General features: G+C 48.7%; 1 protein-coding gene across 7 annotated transcripts in view; it reads right to left on the bottom strand.

Moving 5' to 3' along the window:
* LEF1 (lymphoid enhancer binding factor 1) overlaps positions 1-24,122 on the bottom strand; it is a 69,223-nt gene that overhangs the window by 27,000 nt on the left and 18,101 nt on the right. For all 7 annotated transcript variants that reach the window (XM_042797094.1, XM_042797099.1, XM_042797095.1 and 4 more), the window contains one exon: positions 835-967. In XM_042797094.1, coding sequence (XP_042653028.1) covers positions 835-967 — 133 coding nt within the window. The remainder of the gene's footprint in view (positions 1-834; positions 968-24,122) is intronic.

Here is a 24,122-nt window from a genome sequence, read left to right as displayed (position 1 = left end):
CAGGGTCAGTCCTCCCCTTGCACCTCTCCAACCATAATTTTCCCCCAAAGCCCCGGCATCCCAATGCCAAGCAAGCGCATCCTCCCCAGGGTTCGGGCTGGGCTCGGCACCTCGGAGGTCGTCGGTGCTTCCCTGGGGGCCAACAGACTGACCCGGAGCAGGGCTGGTCTGATGGTCCCAGGTGAGGATGCGAGGGAGGGGGGGTGTGGGGGGTTTTTTTTCTTCATTTTAAGGGGAGCAGAGAAAACTGACACCCATGAGTCAGACCCCTAAAACAATGCTTTATGAAGAAGGCAGCAGGCACGCGGTTAAAAATTGTCATGTCTGCAAAGCCTTAACTTGTGAAGGCTCAAAACTGTATTTTATGGGCTATGCTTCAGTTATGCCAACTGACATACAGAAGAGTTCAGAAAGCCAGAATACAAGGACATAAAATACAATTTGGAGTAAAAATTAAAAAGAAATGGTTTCAATAACGCCATTACTGAACTACTCCTCCCCCTTTTTTGGAAAGGTGAAGGATGATTGCCATTTCTCCATCTGCATGCTGCAAGCCTCGGGCACCGCAGGGGATGGTGAGGACTGGCTGCTGCTTATTGAGATTTTAAAAGATTTTGACGAGTAAAGCAAGCCCGAATTATCACATTAGAAAGAGCATGAAGATTTAAACCGTCACGTTATAGATCAGCATCATGGCAGAATCACCATGTCTGAAAGCAGGCATGCACCCCTGGAACCCTCCCTCTAAAATATTACAGATAAAGCTCTATCAGAAACACAGGGACACCGGGACCACTCTGTATCCCCCACTGCGCTGGGACGGGAGAGGCTCACCTTGTTTGGAGCTGACGTCGGAGGGGATGTGAGATGGGTGCGACCCCGGGGAAAAGTGCTCATCGCTGTAGGTGATAAGAGGGGTGAGGGGGTGAACCGCATGAGAAGGCTGTACCACTGGCACCTTGTTTGACTGCAAGAGAAGAAAAAAATTAAATTGTGTAGTATAAAACCCACAGTTTTTATATATTTGCATTACTGGATCAGGGGGAACGGATGGACAGACACGACATTGGGGACTGGTGGATGGCAACCGGGTTTGCTGTCAGAATCAGCATCCTTGAACCACTGGTGCCCAAGGAAGGATGTTGGCATTGAGGAAATGCACGGAAATGGGTGGGGGCCGGGAGCAGGAGTGAAGGAATTTGGGAGACACGGAGACGGGGCCGGCAAAGCGGCAGCCAGAGAGCCGTGGGGCAGGAGGAGCACCATGCCGGGCAGCCAGGCACCACGCACCAAGGGCTGCGACCGAAGGACGGCAGAGCCAGCAGCAGCTCTGAAGAAAGCCTTCAGTTATGGAAACAGAATTTAAAAAAAAAAAAAAAAAAAAAAAGGTTTAAAGTGCAGGTTTGCCACACTTCCAGCCTTAAGAGCAACATGAGCTTCATCGACTCCACTCCTCTCCATTACTCTACTGCACGACTGTGGCATGGCCCAAAGCCCCCACTGTTGCCAGAGGGTACGGCGGGTTTTTTCCCTTGCAGTTTTACAAACTGTGGTTGAAATCTCTTGGTCTGTGTAGCATGTAACTGAAAAACCACCCTTAAAAGCCTGATTCCGTAGGGAAATGGCTAGCAGTGGCCTCTCAGGGTGGGGTCAGTCAGGGAGGAGACCCGCTGACTGCCGGGGGTGACTGGGAGGCTGCTCTTCACGTCATGCCAAGGAGAAAAATCAAAGTGCTACAAACACCCGAGAGGGTCCCGCAGTGGGTGCCGTAAGGCGATGTCCATGCAGGCCAAGATGCCCAGTTCCCAACAGCGCTTCCCACAGAGGTGCAGGGGAGGGGGCACTCGGCACGACGGAGGGACACTGCCCAAAATCCCACTCTTGAATCAAGGCTGCAAGGCAATGGGGACTCATCTGTCCGGACAAAACGCTGCCATATTAACACTGATGGAAACACAAGTTGCTCTTCCCATGGCAGGACGAGCCGTAGCGTTGCCAGTGTGTAACAGGCACTCCTCATTTGTACCCTGCCACTCTACCCTACCCCTTAGCAAAAATAATTACGGCACAGTTTTTAAATTAAATTAAAAAAAAAAAAAAAAAAAGCAACAAAAAAACAACGAACCAAACAAACCAAACAAAAGACAACAAACAGGGGGGCAGGGGGAAAAAGACGTCCTTCAGACAGAAATGCTGATAAAACTCAGCAAGGACATCCTGTCAAATATAAGGGATTAAGAAAAAGAAAAATAATTTAAGAGCCCAATTAAATTAATTTTCTTTGAGAAAATCTTTCATCCATCTCTTTTCACTGTTGAAATCCTGGCACAAACAGATGTTAGGACAATACTCCAAGTACAAACGCAGGATTTCTCTGGATTTCTGGAAGCAGAAGGGTTATTAAATGGACAACTCAATTTATTGTTAAGGCTGGTAGGAGTAGAGGAAAGGGAGCAAATGGGAACCAGTGCAGCATTTTCTGCTTGCCTTGTTTCCAGAGCACCACCTTAAGGGACTTGCATTAGCAGGCAGTATCTTCTTAATGTCTGACCTATCCCTCCAGTCATATAGCTCAGAATCTGGTGCCATGAATTTTTGCTAAATTATGCTATCCTTGCTCTCCTCTTAATTTTACGGTTTTCAACACAGATTTGCTTTCCTGTGGGAAAGAGATAAGAACCTGAGGATTTTAATTTAAGCTTCGGCCTTGTCTTATATTTTGCAAGATGGAGAGAGAAAGCAGCGGTGGTAGGTGTTTTAAAGCCAACAAGCATTAGGTCCATTTTTGTGACCAAATAATAAAAGTAGTATGAATTCTCAATAATATCTATGAGTTGAGTCGTAAAGGGGATAGCTCAGACTGCTATTCATCTTCCCTCTCTGTACAAATTCAACAAAAACCAGATGCCAACAAATTTCATATGATTTACAAATCAGGCCTCAGTCTTTAGCTACAAGACTTGCGAGCCAGCCCACCATTCAGCAATTACTTTATCAACAATAAACTGTATATTACGAATAAAGATTGAGCAATAGATGTATTTAGGTCACACACGCACAGCTGCTAATCAGCATTAATTTCTCAAAAATCAGTAATTAACATTTTGCATTATACTGGATGTAATTGTCATGCACGCCCCTGGTATCAGGGTTACTTGCTTTGAGAAATCACCCGTCTGCACTTCGAGCAAGCCAATCCCTGTACCCCCTCACTCTCCAGAATCCTGCAGATTTTTATTTTCTAATTCTTGACACCTTATCCCCTAAGCCCACGGCAGCAGCTTTCAATGGGCAAAGGAACTGTGAGAAGCCAGGAGGAAAGCAAACCGCTTGTCAGCAGGCTTAAAATTAACATATAAACGGGCTCTATCTCCATTAAGAGCGTTTGGGCGTCTGACAAAAGCTGAAAAAAAAAAAAAAACAAAACAAAAAAACAATGGTAACAATAATTAATAACAATAATAAAAAGCTCTCTGGCCTGCCTGCCCCACACCATTCTGGGAGGACCTAGGGAGCTCTGGCAGATAAATCCTGCTGGGCACCCAGGCGCGACATCAGATGGGGGCTCAGCAGCACAGGCTGAGCCCCCTCGTTCCCTGTGGTCCCACCAAGATGACCACAGTGACTGACAGTGGGAGAAAACACAGGGCGACACGTCCAAAACAAAACCAGGATGAGAAAGGCTGGATGACACATTTTCCAAAAGCCCTAGGGACTTAATTGGTTTTCCTATGGCATCTGCCCTACACGTCAACCCAGGTGGGTTACCTGGGCCCTCCTTGCAGAGAAGGTTCAGAGCAGGAGACCAAGATCTTGTATGATGACCTGGATGCCCCTCTTGCCACCCTCTCAACCCTCCCACTCCTGGGTCAGGGTGCAGGGAGAAGCAGATTGGCCCCACATACGCCGGCTGATCCTACAGATGCTGGCCTGCACCCTTTGCCCTGGGGATATCTAGGTTGGGGACAGTGCTGAAGGCCCTTCCACTGCCTACTGCTCGCCATGGGCATTACTGCCCCAAAGGCTTTTCAGGGTTGTGCAACGTGGCCAGAAGCCTACCTCATGCTAAGGTACAAGACAGTGCTGATTAGACTCTTACTGCAGCTCAGTGTCTTTGCCCATAGGCTTCCTCCTCCTCCCACAAACATGCCATCCCTACTACATTTGTCTCCCCAAATCCTCCAAAGACAGTGCATACAGCTGCAGAAACACTTGAGTGACTGACAGAGACCTGAACCCAGGGACCGCCGATCTGGGTCAACGCGATCTCCATGCAGGAGGAACTCGGTCCCCCATGCTTCGCTCACCACCTGCTAACCAAGCCAGCAACCACCACAGCTCTCGCTGGCACACTGGTGACATTACATCTAATATAGGCACAGTTCACAGAGCCCCTTTTCTCTTCAACACAACTTTAAAATCTTCTGCAAAACCCAAACAGTCCACATGCATACAATGAGGCAATTACATAATTGCCCATCGTCCTGCATGAGGTTCTTCAATATTTCAGCACAGAAATCATACTTCATCTACCCACTGAAACTTTGTATTTTGGTGCAAGTTGGTACCTAAGCAGCTTCTAGAAGCACAATAAAGCAGATGAGGATGCAATTATCATTTCCAAGACAATTTGAAGTTGAATGTTTGTTGAAGCAGTTCCTAACACAGCTCCGGTGCTGTGTGTGTGGTGTACTACCACACCACATCAGTTTAGTCCCTTCATTAAACTGTGGGCCTAAGCTTCTCCACATGACCTGGAAAGTAAAGGAAATTGAACACACAGCCTAGCTCAAGACCTTCAATTTGGAAAAAAATAATAACTAAAAAAGAGGACCTGTGGTTTACAAACCTGAAGACCTTCCATTATGCTTTAAAGCACCTTGTCACACATGTGTCATAACCTGTTACGAACATTAAAGGTTAACAGCAAAGAGATCACTCATGCCTGTTGGCCTGGAGATACCCAGCTGCGGTCCACAGGACCCGGCTCAAAGGGACACTTGCTCCTGAGCTAAACCTTGGTGGCCTCCTTGGAGGCCACTGGCCCATCAGGGCTCCAGTCCCACTGCCCAGTTTTGCAGCACAGCCCATGGCAGCATCCTCTGGGAACTGGCCTTGCACTCATGGGACCTCTCCCCAGGGCGCTTCACCTTGGACATTTGCTCATCAGCTTGGCCTTCACAGCCAGTATCTTTTATTTCTCCCGAGCATGTGCTCAGGCTGAGGTAAGGCAGTGCAGGCAGGGGACGGTCCTCTGAAGGGACATCACCAGGACAAACAGGCAGGGCTGGGGGAATATGCAAGTACTGGAAACAGCAGGAGCTGGATTATTTGACCAGTTAGTGCTAGGATGAAGCTGCTATTCAGTTTTATGACTGACCTGAAAAAAAAAAACAAAATCCCTAATAAACTGTTGGTGGGCAAAGGGTAAAGAGCTCTCAGGGGAGAGGACCCTGACCCAGCAGTAGGCATTACCCCAGCAGGAGCTTCACTGGGCACCAGTTTAAAACTACTGCTGTGTTAAAGTAACACAGGAAAAAACGACCAAGTCAGAACAAAAGCAAACATTTCCCTTGCAAACGCAGCAGGCACACTCTGCAAGCAGTAAGGATTGAACCGCACTCGGGCATTTTGGGCAGGGCAAGGATGGGGAGAAGAAGTACCCCCTGCCATGGCCTTGGCAATGTTGATGACATGCGGCTCGGTAACCCTTGCAAGTGCTCTGCACCAGCGAGGCCGTACCTGGACTCACAGAATTACTCACCATTTTAAACATGTACCTGTCCTCTTATCCAATGAGTACGCTTGGAGACAGTTTAGGTTCATTTCCAGTAAGATGATGGTGAAACGCTGCATCTTGGATTTGGTCTGAATCAAGGAAGCTTTCCCTCATTTTTGAAATGCTTCTGAAGAAAAGCAAGGCTACCAGAAAAAAACAAAAAACAAAAAAAAAAAACAACCAAAACCCAAGCCCTCCCCGAACAGCTCGCTAACACTTCAGCGAAGGCCTGCACCTGTAAGGTATCCTCTGTGCAACAAGTGTGCGAAAACTATAAAAAGCCTGAGACAGTCATAGCAAAAATGCCTGCAGTTCAGAGCTGGGCGAGGCCGGCGGCTGGGAGCTCCCACTGGAGCTGCAGGGACCATTTGTTCCAGCTGCTGCACAGAGAAACATATTAAATTAACAACCCTTCAAAGGACGAACATCTACAAAGGAGGTCGCAGATGGGCAGGGAGGTTCGCAAAGAGCCGGGAGCAAGTGAGCCTGTACACACAAGACCCAAGCCTCTCTGGGTCAACACCCAAAGAGGTGCTGGATTGGTCTTTGTTTTGTTTTATTTCTTTTCTTTAAACACAAAATTGCTTCTAAGAAGCCAAAAAAGGTCTCAGCCTTCTACTCTTCCTCTCCTGTCAACAAGTTGAGCGCTGGGTACAGGCACTAGCAGATGGTCTTCTCAATTCAGACTAAAATAAGCCAATCAAAAAAAAAAAAAAAACCAACCAAAAAACAAAACAAAACCAAAAAAAAACCAACCACCAAAAATAAAGGATGGAGAAATGCATGCATTCCATTTTGTTCCTGAAAGACAGGGTCATTTCAAAAAAAACATGGCTTCAAGTTTTTGACAGCAAATGTTAAATTCAGGGGGAAAACACAACAGATAGCTCAAACAAACAAAACAAAAAACCCACAAATCCTTCCACTATTGCTATATCAGTACCCCAAAATAAAAGTACCAAAGACTTGTTGGAGGATTTGAGGATACCTTGACCTGAAGAGACAAGAAAAATCCATCCTTTTTTAGCCTTCTAGTTTCTAGAGCCCTGAAATCATCCTTAGGCAGAAGGTTTTAGTAAACCTAGAAGACGGCAGTTTCAGTTGTCCTCTCAAAATAGCGATAGCATTTTAATGGGTAAACTAACTCTGCATTTATGCCTTTGCTGAACAGCTGTTGCAATAAAAATGCAAGACCAAGAAGAATGTAGTTTTGGATCAATGTCAAAACCAGGCCCATTTAGCACAGGGGGACCAGAGGTGGAAGAAGAGGTGGTAGCAATAAGGTGTTTTAGCCAAAACTAGTTAAAGATAAATCAAACAAACTCATCAACACCAGCAGTAATTGCAACCACAGTTTGCCACCTCCCTGGGAGCTACTGTACAATCCCTTTCCGTAGGCAACTTTGCAGAGATGCAGCAAGCTTAATTTATGGAGAGCTCAGGTTCCCTGTCCCCAAACTGCTTATTTGGCGCAGTTTTATGTCCAAAGCCAACCTCCTTCTAGGCTCTCAACAGCAAAGATCATTTTATGCTTAGTTTTCAAAAACTTCTCCAATCCTCAAACAGTACAGTTCAGAAAATGAAATAGCAGATATGATGGTGGTGGATTTGTAACTTTACTTTTAGCCTCACCTGAAGCTAAAATGAGCAGGGATGGGAAAGCACACCCACAGGAACACCCCGCTCACAGGAAACAGGGGCTTAGGAATATTGTGATTTATGAAAGCCAAACAAAAAAGGCTCAGTCTCTTTACGCTGCTTCACAACTTGGCAACAGGAGGCCATTTATCTCACTGACCTTTCGTGCTTACAAACAGCGGGGGTGACACCTCTGGGACTTGCCACTGTAAGGAGGCAAAGTGAAACGCTGCATCCACTCTAGTGCGAAGCTTTACAGCTTTGAGACTGATAACGCTTATCCAGGACAAAACTAGAATCGAAATCACACATTGCAGGGAGTAAACTGAGGGCTTGACAAGGTCAGGAAAAAAAATCCTCCTGGTCCCCCTTTTCCTCACGTACTTCAGCACTTTGCCAGGTAATTAAGTTGTATTTAGCACTGGGAGCCAGGGATGGAGAAAACAAGAAGGTTACTTTAAGTTAGTGATTGAAAGCTTCCCCCTCTCCCCAGAACGTGTTGCATCAGGCAACCACAGAGCCTCAGCATCCCAAGAGACCCCGGGGAGATGGAGAGAAGCAGCTGTCAGCACATCAGCAGGCAAAGGGGGCACCCAGCATCCTTGCTAGAGCTTCCTGCGGTTATTCAGGAGCAGAAGTTTGTGTCCATTTTCCAGCTGCCCAGGCCACCTTCTTTGGGAAGGCCAGCAGTGTGGCTGCAATGCATGGGAAAGGCAGCTTCACGGCCGATGGCGCTGTGCCACGGTCTGCGGGCACATGGATCAGCACCCCGAGCAAGGGGGGGTGTCACGGCTGGGAAACACAGGCAGCGTACAAGGATGGGCAAGAGGAGCTGGAGCAAACTGCTCTGCCTGAAGCCCAAAGGGTTGGTACGCAATAAAAACTACAACAGCCAGGGGAGCATTGCAAAGAAAATAGTAAATGCGATTTGATAAAGCCTGGGATAAGCATCTATCTAGATGGATTACAATCAGTAACCCGATTCGGGTTAATCGCAACGTTAGCGAGAAACCACCGTGCTAATGGCTGGTCTACATTCTCTTTTTCCAACTTTCCCCCCCTCCCTCCCCTTCAATCTTGGAAATTAATACAGCACAACCGTGAAGAGTTTTTGCTGAAAAGTTGTAATAAACATTTGAGTTCCCTCAAGACAGCTTTAAAAACACGGGTGTTGAATCTCTGACAGAAACATGCTTTATTTCAAGTGTTCATTAAGCACTGCCATTAAGTAAGTGATTAAAGCACACCCAGTATTAAAATAGCTTGATTAGAAATCCCCTGCTATCTCTATCTTCTTCTCTCCCGTGACTTCTTAATTTGTTTGTTCTTGCCTGCTCAGGAAGGCTGTCAGGAGACCAGGAGTGCTGGTGAAGCTTGCGGGGAGCCAGGCAGGTCTTGCAAGGCTCTGACTGTGGGAGGACAAGCCTATTTTGATTTACATACTGCAAGTTCACATATATACAGATTATACTTGGTTTTGCACAGCCCATTAGTTTTAGAAATATGTACTAACAACTGATAGGGCATTAAATTGCCAGCAAAGCCACATGCTTGCAGGGAAAGCTTTCCCTGTTAAAATGTTTTGCAATGTTTTATTTCATTCTCCAAACTCAGCAGCGGATCCTCTCTGATGGTGATTAACTGCCAGTAAAATCTCCGCAATTTGCCAGCCGATGCTCGTTTTAAGCTCCGGTTCCTGCACGATGGTCCCTTTAACTTTGCCCATCCTGAACAGTTCATCTTTTCCCTGATGTAAATATATGCACCAAGACACCCGCACCCAACAAGCGGCAACCTGCAGCATCAAATCACACACTCGACCCCAGGGGTTACTAAGCGCTCCCAAAACCTGGTAAATGGGACCACTGGCACTGGCAATACTCTGGATGGCAACGTGCCCCACGGGCCGCAGCTCCCCAGTCCACCCTGACAGCACCCCTGCTTCTGCCTCACGCATCCTTGTCACACACAGGCCGGTCCCATCAGCCAAAAAGGTGTTTCCCACCATGGTTCCCCAGCCTGCCCACAGCCCTTTCTGTTCTTTATTGGCCGAGGGGAACACAGGCGCTGCAATGTTTTAACGAGCCCAGGCTCGAGCCTCTGAGTCGCAGGGGTCTGGCTTATTAATTGCTTTGATGATAAGGACCGTTGCCCTAAACCAGCAGAGGAAGCCCGCGGGACATCAGAGGAACTGGTGCCCACAGCCTGGCTGCTTGCCGGGGCAGGATCAGCAGTGGTGTTACGTGCCAGGGCACCCCAGGGGTTTTGGGGTGGGGGGAAAGATGCTGGAGTCAATCCTGGCGTCACCTCCTGTGCCGTCTTCAGCTCCTCCCAGGGGACAAAGCTGCTCTGGTTTCTGTCACCAGAGCTGTCTGCCAAGTTAAGACAAAGACACAAGCTTGTTTTGCTTGCCTCGAGGTTATCAGGGTGCCTGCTCACAACAACTTTAGCATCTTCTTCAGTGTGCTCAGATCTGAGAGCTAATCAGCCCCTCCTGGGCAAAGGGATGCACTTCAGTACAATATTCAAACTGGGGACTCCTCTACACCCTTGAGCACCCACTTAAATCAAGCACGAAAACCACCCAGGCAAGTGAAATGCCATCTCCTACATAAGCATACAAGTTCTGTGTGAGAGCAGACGGTCCGACGGCAGCCTCTGAAGCCCAGCGTTCCTGTTCTGGCAGACAACGTGCGTCACAGGATGGGACGACTTTTCCTCACTGGCCTCCTCACGTCCCACAGGATACGGACCCAGGCTCCTGGAGGGAACCAAGAAAAAAAAACCCGTCCTGCACCCTGGTGACAGGAAGATGCCTTTTGGCATTGCACACACACAGTGGATCAAAAGTGCTTGAAACAGGACCTCTCAAATGTATTTAGATTAAGTCTGTGTTACAGCCTATTCAACACCAATTGCCATAACGAAGACCATCAGAGGCACAGACAACTGAGAAATGGGTCAACTTCTCTTTGAGCAGCAATTTTTAAGATGCACTGAATAGAAATGTCCTGGATTAAGAAAATGCAAGAGCATGGCATGCATTGGGTAGACACCTTAGCTCTGTCACATAGAAGGTAAGGACAAGGGCTCAGATGCCCATGCAAGCACCTGACATACCTTTACATCTCCCAAACCTCTGTTCACCATGCCTACATTTGCAACTTGGAGGTTGACCAGGCAGCAACTGCTTACTTCTAGCAAGACAGATATCAAGCTGTGCTGGCCACGCTACCCAACACAACTGATGTTTTTGGAAGTGCTCTTGCCTCATTTGCCTTCAAAAAAACAGGGGCGGGGAGTTGGGGGGGGTGGGGTGGGGAGGGGAATAGAAATGGATGTGAAGATGGAGGAGTGATGAATTTGACATTGATGACTCCTCAGCTGGTCCTTGCTCCTCGCAAGCCCTGCTCCCCGCCATGCCATTGCTGCTGAAAGGCTCCCGCAGGGAAACCACCACCAAGGCTGACCCCGAAGTGGCAGGACGAGCTGCCCGTGCTTTGCCAGGAGGCAACAAGCCCCCGCCGCTGGGATTTTAGCCACTTGGGAGAGATTTTCCAGCAGAATCAGAGCAGATGCGTGCCCAGCTTGCAGCCCAACACCAACAGCCAGGGCTGCGTGTGTGGCATTAAGGGTGGCGGGAGCAGGCAGGGCCGGGTGGGATTGATGCAGTGGTTGCTTGGCATATAACGGGGTATGAAGGAGAACACCAGAGGGGCCACCTTCTCCAAGTTTGAGGCTCCCAGGCACCGCTGACCCTGTGTACACACTGAAAAAAGTTTTCAAGTAACTTCCCTGAGTCCAGCTAAACCGTATTAACAGATTTATCCAATAACATGCAAATTCAGGTTTTAATGTAAAGTCTTAAGTCCCAGCTCTAAGTGATTTGGACTTTTCTGCTAATGGCATCTGCTAATGACCAAAGATTTAATGCATCAAGTCTTAGCATACATCAGGGCAAACAATATAACCATTTAGTGGAGGTAAAAAGTCACCTCATTAGACATCCATCATTGGATGTGGGCAAGATGGTCCAAAGGCTTAAAATAAAATATTCATTTTTATAAACTGACAAAAAAAAAAAAAAAAAAAAAGAGCATCCCTAAAAATGTACAAATGATTAGTCCAAAAGTAGCAGTCTGCTAAAGCTTCCCTAGGATTGAAAACGCAAACTGCAAAGTTTATCTGGAGGTAAAACACATTTGCAAGTACTTAATTTCTGCAGCACTGTTCCACAGAAGGCAAAACCAATTTTAACAGGAATTAAAGCAATAGGGCCCTCCAGAAACAGGATGTCTCTTAGACAGGTTATTTGAACCATCAGTAGAAGGTCACAACAGGAATTATTTCTCTACCACATTGTGCAGGATGATTTCAGTACAAACAAAAGTGTTGAAAAGCTACTAACTTAATATTATAGATCAGTCCCATGAGGGTTTGTTACGTCAGTGAGACACAAAAACAGGCCCTAAAACTGCATTTACATGTAGCTAAAAATATAAAAAAAATCACAGCACAAAGCTAAGGACAAGCAAAGAATGGCTTGAGCAAGGCACGAGCTGAAAGCAGCAGGGTGGGAAACACTTTTTTTGGCCCAAACCATCGATGCCAATGGTTTCATTTGGACTCTTGGCGTAAACAGGACCAAGAAACCTACCTCAAAACACTGCTGGACACTGAGCTACCAACAAAAACTAAATGCTGAGGATTTTTAGTCCCGTTTGCCAAACGGCATCTCAGAAGATACAAAAAAGGGACCGATGCCTCCCAGCCATGGGTTGCCAGTGGGAGATGACTCGGGTCAGGGGAGGACTGTGGTTATAATGGGTCCGTGCAAGCTGCCAGCCCGTTTGCAGGAGAAACGGAAAAAAGGAAGGGAAAAGGGGTACCCAGAAAAGATGGAGCACCCCACCTTCATGCCTGCTGCCTCCCAGGGCAGCTTAGAAAAAGATTTTTTTTCCCCCACCTCCCCAAAGAGCAGACACAGCAAGCTCACAGCAAGCCTTGCCTCCAGCTGCAGAGAGGAGCCAACAAAAGGAGCCCTGGAGGGATGCTCCGACAGCAGCTTTGGGGCTAGAGCTGCCCCTCCCTGCCGAAACGCACCCTTGTGACCCAGGGAGTCCTCAGGACCCCAGATGCATCTTTCCCAGCGTTGGTGGCATTAGCTCTCCTCTGGCTTTGCTCTAGTGCTGTTCACTACCCATCCTTGCCCCCACCCCCCCACCCTGCACTCACCCCCCGGGGAAGCTTCCAGGACCCCCCCAGTTCATTTTACTGCTCAGCACCCTCGGGCTCCCCCAAAACAGGCATTTCCTTCAGTTTTCAAGCCTTACCCGTGCAGATCCACGGCCAACCTGGGTACTGACCTGAAGGCTTGCCAGTGGCTGGGGTGGCCCCAGCTTGGGCAGCCTGTGGGATGGGAGGAGATGGGGACAAACGTGGGGCTCACCTGCTCCCCCTTCCTACCCCACTCAATTTGGCCTGTTACCACTAAGCTCCTTCCTCCAGTTGGCCACAGGTCTTAAAAAAAGGTTGCTGGTATGCACAACACACGTGAAGCCTTTTAAATCCTGTGTAGGGTATTTCTGCCTGCTGCTAGACTTGATTTTTTTTTTTTTTTTTATTCAGGAACTGCCCTTTAAAATTGAAAAATCACTCTTAAAAGAAAACTAAAAACACCCTGCCCACAACCTAAGTTTTGTGCAGAAGGCACCTACATCCTCATAAAAACCCTGGGCTGTGCTTTAAAACATGGGTAGAAGTCTAAACATCATAAAAAAAAGAGCCTAAATTGCCAGATTGCCCAAGTCTCCAGTAAATCACCCTTCCAGATGGGCTGATGGCTGCACACAGAGCCCCGCTAGTAGCAATGGGTCACCCCGCAATTATATTTCCATCCTACTGAACTCAACAAACACTATATGCGAGTTATGCTCGATTTCATTAAAGAGGCACTTCCGAAGTTTATCATCACCCCATCATTACCAACAGTTTGATTTTTCATGCAATTAGCGCTCTCCTGTGCAATTAACTCCCCCCCTGAAGCATGGTGGAGGAAGAGGTGGACAATTTCTTATCATAACTGCATCCCTCCTCAGTACTTTTCATTGCAATAAAGGCCACGTTTGGGAGAAACACAGCCACGTTAGACTCTGCAAAACACCACCAATTCATCAGGCAAAAAAATCAGCTCATGCCAGGAGAGCCTGGGGGAGCATCCAGCTCCTCTCCCCCCTCCACTGCTGACAGGGAGGATGGTCGAGAGTGCCAGAGATGTCCGAATGCAACGTTAACTCCTTTCTTTTTTGGGGTGGACACATGAGGTATCTACATGAAATTGCTGCAGCACTCAGCGTGGGCTGGCACTGGGGGTTGGGCAAACCCAGCCAGTGATGCTCCCACCCAGCAACCCCTCCAGCTGCTGCCACCATCCAGGAATGTGCTCAAGGTCTGCAACCACATGCTGGAGAAAGTTTTTTTCTTTATTACATTTTTTGCCCTGCTCCTTCCTGCTCTCTTTCTTTCCCCTGCTCCCAGCAGAACCAGCAGACTCCTTCCCCATTCCTAGCATGGTATTTCAGAGGTCAGGGCCAGACCCTCCCCTCTCCCCTGCAAGAGGGAGCACGCTTTTTAGCTGTATGCTCTGGGATCTGAGGATTCTGGGGAGGTTGGGTGACAGAGATGGGTGCTCCTGCTTCAGGCCCCACAGATGCTATGCACAGGCACATTTTTGGTCTGCTCAAGAGGCCACACGTCCGTAGCCAATTGCGGTTCGCCACATTTATTTGGAGATGAGGTAAATTTTTACTGCCCCTTTATTCAAGAAACAAGATGGGAGATAGATTCAAGGGCATCTATTTCAGACCTCTAAACAAGGAATCAAGTGCTCCGTTCTGAAAAAAATTAATTTTCCCCTTCCATGGCAGTAAGTGTCCTTGCTGTGTAATATCATATGCTGCTGATGAGAAAGCATCTCTTACTCCTATCCTATACCTAGGATAAGGATACCTTAAGCTCATTTAAAAATAAAATTACCCCAAATTTCAGGCTGCTAACATGCTTCCACCATCTCACAGGTGCTGGGTCACAGCCAAGACGATGAAACACAGGCAGAAGAAGTCCCTCCTGGCTTTCATGTAGTTTCAGCACCCGTTCCTGAAGACAAAGCTGGCAAAAACACCACGCCAAGCAACCAGGCTCAGGAGAGTCAGCCCTCAGCCACAGCCAGAGACCGGACCGTAAGCTATGGGGTAAACCCCCATCACCCTGACTCAAGGGGTGCTGCCCCTCACACCACCAAACCCACACAGATGCAAAAATACATCATCTAATGTGCAGAAGCAAAGATGGGGTTTGCTCATCTCAAACATCTCTTCCTTCTACTCACCCCCCTCAATCCTCCCTGTCTACGCACAAGATGCTCATGGGGGATAACCAGCTCAAAACAAGTCACTAAATGCCAGTCCATCAAAACAGTGAGAAAACAATATCCTCTCAGTGGAAGATACTGTGGATAATTTCTCACGTGCCCAATATTTTAGAACTCACCATTTGTACCACTTGCACAAAACTAGGAGCTGAGAACACGAGGAAAGCAGCTCCTTCAGTGTAGCGCAGAGACAGAGCCCAGCTTTTCTCAGCATCGAGCTCTCTCACTAAGTCAGAGGAAGGAAATGCTGCCTCCCCCACAAAATTATTTTTTAAAAAAAACCCAAAACAAAACAAAACAAAAACAAACAAACAACAACAACAACAACAAAAACCAAAACAACCAAACAAAAAAACACCACCTCTCCTCTTCAGAAAACCCAGGCCAGGTGTTACATGCTCTCGACATCAAGCTAAAGCCAGACTGGCTAATCTATAGGTTCACTCGTTAACGAGATAAAGGATTTCAGTGCGGTGCTGCAGCCAGGGCTGTGGGAGCTGTGGGCTGGAGGAGTGTTGCCGGCAGCCGAGTGTCACTCCTGAAGGAATGCCTGACCTTTCCTGGGGCTTTGATCATGCTGGCTCGCAGCGTGAGATAACCAGCCCTTTGCAGAATCCGGAGGTAATAAAAAAAGCAGCTTTGAGGCCTCGTGTTTTTGCAGGGAAATACTTACCTGTGTTCCCAGCACACTGCCCAGTCCCCACCGCCACACTCCCCAGATACCAGCCACTTTAAAGCCAAACCCATTGCTGTCAACTACAGGAATCGTGTAGAGCATTCCAGTGAGAGTTTTTAGCTCTTGTTTAATTTTTCTTAATTGAAGAGGGTATTTGTGTACCACTCCTACAGAAGATGCACATACAGAGACTCAAAAACGAGCAGAGCAACAGAAGTAAGGGTTCCAATTAGCATGCGATTAAGCTGTAAGTAGGATGATAGGAGGAGAAAATTTGTATCTTACACAAACAAGATAGCAAAAGAGATAGATAAAAGCACAGAAGGGGAATAAAGCTTTGTCCCCAGTTCCCCCCTGAACACTGAACCAGTACAGAAAGGAGTGCATTTGCTGAGGGTTTTTTGTTTGTTTGCAATTATTTTAAAGGGGGGGGTGGCTTTCTCAGGACAGTTCATGATGGTCCATTTAAACAAGCCAGTGTAGTACCAGGTTAGTAAAGCATGAAACACCTGGAGCCCTGGGTTGAATGTGCTGAATCTGTAAGTGATAATTAGATCAGTCTTGAATACTTCCTTTAATTACACACTCACCACGTCCACCCAGCCTGCTTTTGGTTGCTAACCTAGAGAAGCTCCAATAATCCTCTCAGGCTGGTGTTGTTTTTTTGTTTTGTTTTGTTTGGGCCACTGCAATACAGCCTCTAAAGCTGGAGCTGGAATTCCTCTGTGTTCTCTCTGCAGGTTGTACATGAGGTGCAGGGCTTGCTCTGCAGCACTCCTAAGCTGCAAGCAGGCTGATGCCAAACCGAGCAGACCTGGATAAGTTACCCCTCTGGGGGGAAAAAAAGTTGTGCTCAGCTATGCTGTCTTCCTCACGGGGTTAACTATGTAGATTTCAGATGCAAATTTTACTTTAGGGCAGGCTTTATGGTATTAAGAGTCTCTTTTTCAGCCTTCTGAAATTTCATATGTATACATGCTAGAGCTCTCTCATCTCTGTTAATTGGGTTTTGTGGAATTTCGAGGCCTGGGGGCCAAGGGGGGAGGGCTGCTGATTAAAGCACGCAGTGCAGAAGTGGATGCAGGAGTGTTGCACAGTAACAGGAGGGAAACTGAATTCCTTGGAGCTACCTGCCTTCACGCGTGCACCCTGCCTGTCACTTGAGGAACCCTGCCTTTTGCCCCGGCCTTCCTGGGGGTGCGAGGATAGCCTCCTGCCTGCTCCGGTGGGTGTCGCGGGGAGGATGCTTATTCTCGTTTCGCTGGTTGCGCGGATCGATTTTAGAGATTTCGAGGCTGGCCCTCAGCTACGTTTGCTTATTGCACGGTGCAGGGCTGTCTCCCCACAGCCCTAACCCCAAAGCGGTGGTGATGGGGGGCAGGAGGAACCCACACCCTGACCTGTACACTTGAGGACCATTAAGGAAGAATAAAAAGATGCTTAATCTCCCTTTATCCCCTTTCATAACCCAGCACATACATGTGTGTCAGAATTTATTAGGCTGCAATGCCTGAATTGATGAAATGACGTGTGTGTGTGTGAGACTCTGTCTGTGTGTGTCTGTCCATCCCCACAATGAGGGTACAGAAAATACCCGTTCCTGCATTTGGCTGAACTGTATCTCTCCACATACAAGGATCCAGTCCAGGAGCTTGCTTGCTGGAGCTAAATACAGATATTCACACACCCATTGTAAATGCAGTCTAGTTTCATTTTTAACCCACAGGAGGGTGTGGAGGGAGAAGACATCAAAGCATGGACACAGGCTACCCTGGCATTCTGGGTGTGCAATTTTATCTTCCCCTCATTTCCCTCCTCTCCAAACCAGCTGCTACAACTATCATGATGCTTGCCCTCCAGCCAGTATGCTGGAAAACTGGCTTCCAAGGCAGTCATTAATCTCTCCCCATTACCCAGCTGGCACAGGGTTTTGCTTAGAGTGGAGGAGAGTCAGCTCCGTGCCCTCCGAAACACCAGTGGCAGCTCCCACAGCCACGCGTGCCAGGTATCCACCAGCCCCACTGCCTACACCGGGCACAGCCTGGTGCCTCTTGCACAGCTGTGGCAGAAAGGCCACCGTGCAAGGGACAAAGAGGGTAAAACTCAAACACAGGCACCAAAGAGCACTGAAAGAGAATCTTTTATGTGAATTAAATAAAACTCGCCAGTCAGCAGTGACGGTGAAAAGAAGTGCTATGCGTCTTCGGGGGAAGGTGGCTTAGATCAGAGCTAAGTTTAGAGGCTGACTTCTGGCATAGCAATAGCAGCAGAGAGTAGCCCCTACATATGCAAGTTATGCAAGTGAAATGAAGATGCATGTAAACCTTCAGCAAGAAAGCGCAGCTCAGTAACGCTAAGCTTTTTGTTCAGCCATCAGTTTTCAACCCATCCGAGGTAACAAGGCTGGAAATACACAGATGGGCACGCGGTACGGTGAGCACAAGCAAGGGCTGCTCCAGTAAAGCCAAGCTGAAACAGAATAAAGCAGACTTGGAAAGTAGTGACGTGCCCCGCTGCAAGTTTGTTAGGGAAGTAAAGTAACAAGTGTGTTTTGTGTGATTACCCCCTGAAAAGCAGCCATTTTATCATCCCCCACCATATACTGCACTGTGCCAGCAACATCATGAGGCAATGTTTGACCGTCTACACTGGCACAAAAAAAATCCTTTCCAGAAAATACTTTTTTTGTGTGTTGATGGGGTGTTTCATACCAAATCGGTCATATCCTCTCAGTAATACTGCTCATTTGCTACTTTTAGAGGGGAACAACAGGGCCCATCGAGAACCCTGTGTATACATACATAAACCTGCATTTGATCTGTCAGTAGGACGGTAGGTTCCTCCAAGAAGAAGAAACACACAGACAGAGTTTTTGATCTCCCTTAAAGTACTGCTTATCTCAGCTTTTGTTTGTTTTCTGTTTTTTGGGTGTGGGGTAGCGTCTGATGTGAATGCCACCCACCCTAAACTATCTAGGCAATGAAACAACCATCATAAACCACCGCTGGAACAAAAATAGCAGCACCTTTCTCTCCCCTGCCTCCCCCGGGCACAGGCCACATGCAGGACGGTACTGCCAGCGTGTGCCACTTCAAGTATATTTTGCAGATCACAAATTCAGAGGTGCAAAGCATAGGTCTCCCGTCATTATCTTACAGCCAGACACTTGTTAGGGAACTGCAGGGTCACTCCTGGTGGCTACCAGAGAGAGCAGCCCTTCCCAGCCAGCCATGGAGTCGGGAGGGATGGGTTAGGTTTAGGGTTAGGGTTACTCCACCTTGGCCCAAGGAAAGCTGCCGCTTGCGGTACAGCTGGGTGAGTGAGCATCTAAAGCAACAGCTCAAAACAGTTTGGTCCCATGCAACAAGCCCAAACCACAGTGTGCTGAGCTTTCCCCTGCTGCCCAAGTCTTCATCTTCTCACCCCCCTCCTCGCCATCTAAAGGGAGAGCCAGTCCACAGCTAGATGCATGCCAGGGTGCCACAGCAATGGTACCAACCAAATCCTAACTTGGATGGGGTAAGTGGTCTGAAAGGGCTTTATTTCACGTTAAACCAACCTTCGCCCACACTTAACGGCTTAGTCCCTCCTAACTCCAGAGCGCACTGGCCAACCGCAGCCACATCTGAGCTGGGAGGAGAGGTCTCCAAGCGCCTACACTCCTACCAGCTCTCTGGGTGGGGGGCGGGGAGAGAAAGGACAAAAACCCCCAGCAGCCAGGCAGAGGAAGGAGCTCTTAATTAGCAGGAGGCTGCAATCAGCTGCTTTGCAGCAGCCGGCCAGGCGAGCGTATGGCACACGGGGCCACCGGTGAGCGCCGTGTGAGCTCGAGCTCTCCATCCCCAGCACATCCTTCCTCGCTGGGAAAGGATGCAAACCCCCGGGAAACCCAGCCACGGGGCCTGCTGCCGAAATCCGGCAGGGCTCCCGCTGAAAAGCACACTTAAAACACATGCTAAAAATAGAGCCCACTCTGATGCTATATTTAGCAGGACAGTGCACGCTTTCGGAAGGGCCTTCGTCCCCTCCAGCAGCCTGGGCAAGACAGCCGGGCATGTCCTCGGGACGATCCCGCACGCCAGCCCCGCTGCAGCAGCACGTGCCAGCACAAGCGTGCCTCGGGAGAGCCGTGTTTTCTTACAGAGAGGCAAAAGCAGGCTGTGGGAGACCATTTGAAAGCCCACTGGGTAGCTGGCCCTGCTCCAGGGCAGCCGAGGGGGAGGCAGGAGCCTGGCCCTCCCCGGGAGCTGCCCATCCCACGGGTGGATGCTTCCTTCCCTGTGCCCGGGTTTTTCTACCTGTGCAAGCAGGATAGGGAGCATTGTGTTCTTCATGAAGCACTTACGGATGTGTGGCTTCATCCAGGCGCTCAGGAGAGCCAGGCATGGCTGTAGGAAGTAATATTTAATAAGGGCCACTGAAAATCTGCCAGCTAGTGAAAACATGAAACCTCCCGCTTAGCTTGTCAAGCCAAGCATCTGTCAAAGCCCTTGACTAACCGTCTCCCAAGCGAAGAGCAAACACCCATCCACTGGCGGGATCACGTAGACTATGGGGGCACATCCGGAGCCGATGCGACACAGGCCCTGCACCTGCAAGCCCAAAGGGGCAAGTCTGCACTTTCCACGCTTCGTCCTGGGTTTTCTCTCGCTCAGAGCAAAGCCGAGGGGGGCGATGCACAGCACAAGGAGTGGATGCCACGCAGTCCCTGTGGATGCTGCACGGGACAAAGTGGCAGCTTCGCCCGTTGACTCGCAGAGCCCCGCGGGGGTGGTCAGGCAAGGCGGAGGGCATCCCACCTCCAGCACCCAGGAGGAGCCACTGAAAGCCGAGCTTCTAATTAAGACCATGGCTTTGGTTAATTGAGTCCAATTCACCTGTGACATGAAGAGCCCCAATCCCATCAACAATAATGGAACTGCATCGGCTTACACCAGTAATGACTTCAAATCAGCGGCATAATAAAGCTAATTCAATACTTCTCCAGGTCCAGCTGATCAGGCTGCCACCGGAGAGTAGGAGACAGCCTTCCTCCCACCACACCGACATCTCCTCTGGAAGAGAGGGTGATGCAAACAGCCAGGGGATCAGGTTGGTTAGAAAGGCAGGAAACGTAAAACATAAAGCAAGTTTCCAAGAACGAGACTAAGGCTTCCTTTTAACATTGAATTTCCTTTGCAGATGACCCTGTGCAAGCGCTGATGATAGAGCCACCTTCATCTACCACAGCTACCTGCTAGGACGAGGAAAAGCAAAACCCTTCAAGGCAGCCGCAGGTTTGCAACTGGCCACGTTGCTGCTGAGCCACCCCACCGAGCCAGACCCAGCGACCCGGGGCACCGGAGGCAGGAGCCGTGGGGAGGGCCTCGTGGGAGATGGGCCGTGGGCTGGCGGCCCCGGGGAGCGACGTGAGAGCTGCCCCGACGTAGGCAGACATGCAAATTAGCAGCTGCACGGCCGCACTGGCAACCTCCTAATTGCTGCGACGGGCAACCTCCTAATTGCCACGATGCTCTCTCGGGGCAAGGGCCAGGGCGGGGAGCCAGGAGGAGCGGGAAGGAGCAAAACCCTCCAGCCAGAGCAGGGAATGCGCTGCCGGGGCCTGTGCCATCCCGGGACGGCCCGAGTGCCCCGAGGGGTGGGAATGGCACGGCTTGGCCGCCCCACACAGGCCACTGCCCTGCGCACACAAATTTGTCTCTGCCTCCAGCCAAAAAAAAAAAAAACAACCCACTAAGCCGCCACTCTTCTAAAGAGACGCGCATTATTTTAGAGCAGTCAAGTTATGACTGGTTTGATTTCCATAATACAGGCTCTGCAAACATCTGCCTGTTATTTAAGGCTCAGCTCCAGCAGGACAGTTGAACAGGGCAGAGAGGGCTCCTTGCTGCCGGAGCGACCTCAGGGCAAAAAATGTGCCCGTTGGGACGTCAGGGTTGTCACTGTTCGCTCCCGTGGCTGCAGCTTCATGTTTCTGCGCCTTTCCCCGTGGGCCACCGATGACAGGAGGGCTCTGCCTGCCTCCCCACCAGCTCACACCAGCGAGCACCCCCAGACAGAGCCCGTGCCACCCGCAGCAGGACCCAGCCGGGGTATCTCTCCCAGAGAGACACGGGCTATGTATCACGGGCAGCGCTAACAAATCATTTGGCACCTTCAGGTTGTCTGACATTTTTCCAAGCCGATGGTTGAAACCCGAGTGTCCTAATTAGCCCAAAGTTAAATGCTGCCCTGAACGACGAGCGAGCGTTGCTAGCAAGAAAGTTATCCCGGCGTTATTGGACTGCTCCCTCCCTACTAAGAGACCACAAATTGGTGTTTACTTTAGGGGCTAAGTAGGCCAGCGTTGAGAAATCGCCCCGCCATCCTCCAGCAGGCCTTCCTCCATCCCAGCCTGACACAGTGTTTGGCTACTGGTTTTATTCCCTGACACTGTACTGGGAGAGCTGAAATAACCGAGTCCCTGTACCGCAGTGAGTTGACACAGGCTAAATCAATTAGCTGCTATTGCTGGGATGCTCAGCTAGGCCAGATCAAAAAAGACAAAGAAAAGCCCCATGCTGAGAGGAACCAGGCCCAGTCAACACATTCATCTCCAATACTTTAATCAACATATTTGAAATGGGAAAGGGAGATGGCTGATGCTTCCCAAAGCAACTAGGTGTAGGTTTGTTTTCCTAGGGCAGGAGAGACAGACAGGCTGGGCAGAGCGCTGCAGCTCCCATTCACCTCTGCTCTGGCCTTTGTTTCCATTCAACACACACTTCAAAATACTCTGTAAATTGAGTTAAGGCACTTTCCATTTCAGACTGGGTTGTTTAAGCCCTTTAGGTCTCCTAGTTCATCCTGATTCAAAACTACACATTTTGCAGCTTGTGCTTAGCACCCTTCAGGGAGGACACAGAAAAGATCGCAACACACTACATGCCTTGCACACCCCACTTCTCTGGACAAGGTTTATTATTTTGCAGTAATCTTTGCTCTGCATCAGCTGTCCCAAGGACCACTGGTCTTCTTCCCACTGACTTTTGGAAAATCACACCAGTTGGTAAGCAGCACTTCCCACACCCAGAATTTTGAGTACCAAGCCCTGGACCCATTTTTGCCTCCATAAAACATAAAATGTTTCTTCTGGGAGACTGGCAATTACTGCTGACAAGACTTCACCTACAGCTGGGGCTGGAGGAAACTAAAACTGGTAAAGGACAAAAGTCGCTCCTCAACACCCAGATGTAGCTGGGCAGCCCCCAGCTTCAGCTCAGCCCCTCATGCAGCCGCTCTTGATGAGAGGCATCATGCCATACAGCTCTTCACTTCAAAGAAGACAACCGTAAGGAGAACTATTAAAGCAATTAAAAAAATATTATCTTTAAGATGCAATCTACCCGGAGATGAATGGGAGTAATTATCAAGCTGCAGATTTTTATGGGTTTTTTAAGGTAATAACTGGCTGAACGTTTCTTCTGAGTAGAGTTATGTAGAGTAACTTCTACCTTATTGAAATGACAGACTGGAGATACCATTTTTTCCCATTGTGGGCCACATCTTCCATACCCTATCTTGTAGCAACATCTATACTCACTAACCCTTTTCCCATTCAGTTCATAACCCCATAAACACCTCTGTAGCAGCCCATGCAATTGTTTACATAGAAAAGTGTGATTTATGTTTTTCTCAAAGCAGCAAAGGCAGCAGTTCAGCAGCATGAAGTGAGAAAAGCCAGTGCCAGTTTACCAGGCAGCTGTCTGGAATCACCTCCTCAAATTCTCAGTGAAGAGCAAGACCTAACCCATACCTCAGCTTACTTGCATCTGCGTATGCCAAATCCTTTATTCCTCCTCTTCTGCTCTGTTGTCCCATCTATGAAATGGATATTGCACCACACTGCAGACAGGAAACAGGCCCTGAGACATCAGCTACTGGGCTGAAGTTGCGCATCAACTAGACTCTCCCAAATCCCTTGAGTACTAGCGCATTCCAGGTATTTTTGCACACAACGTACGAGTTGGATAAACATGTTTTCTGCTGTTGGAGTAGCTGCTACCTGAACCATTACCCACTCCTGCCTGCCTCTCCCGTGCCCATGGGCAGGTACCAGAACCAGCCATCCCAAGCCTGGGATGCCAACAGATGTCTTGAGCTCCTCCTGGCAGGACTTGAACATACGCGCTGGCCCCTATCATAAACACCTTTAAAGATGCAACAGAAGCAGAGGAAACTCAAAGCCAGCAAATCTCTTTCCAAATGTTTTTCTGGCTTGACTACACCCCCAGATGTCAATCCTGAAGAGGCACACAGAGGGGTTTAGCTTGAGTATCGCAACTTTGGGCATGATGCCCTCTTCTTTACAGGTTAAGGTGTAGGCCACATACTCGATCCAATCGAGATAGTTAACTGGCATTAAAAACTTCATGAAAAAGGGTTTTAAAATTCCACTAATTTTTTTTTAAGAATCTATTTTTAAAAATCCTCTACAATTTAAATTTATTGGGAGGCAGGGGGAAGGAGGGGAGGGAAATATCCCCAGAAGGAAACAGTTTTACTGGTTTTTTGAGATTATGCATCCTTCACCAAATACTTAAAAAGAAATCTCAGTTCGT

Source organism: Tyto alba, unplaced genomic scaffold, assembly GCF_018691265.1.
Source record: "Tyto alba isolate M040663 unplaced genomic scaffold, T.alba_DEE_v4.0 Super-Scaffold_23, whole genome shotgun sequence".
Lineage (NCBI taxonomy): Eukaryota > Metazoa > Chordata > Aves > Strigiformes > Tytonidae > Tyto > Tyto alba.
Note: the sequence above shows the minus strand (reverse complement) of the source record. Positions and strands in the feature narration are given on the sequence as shown.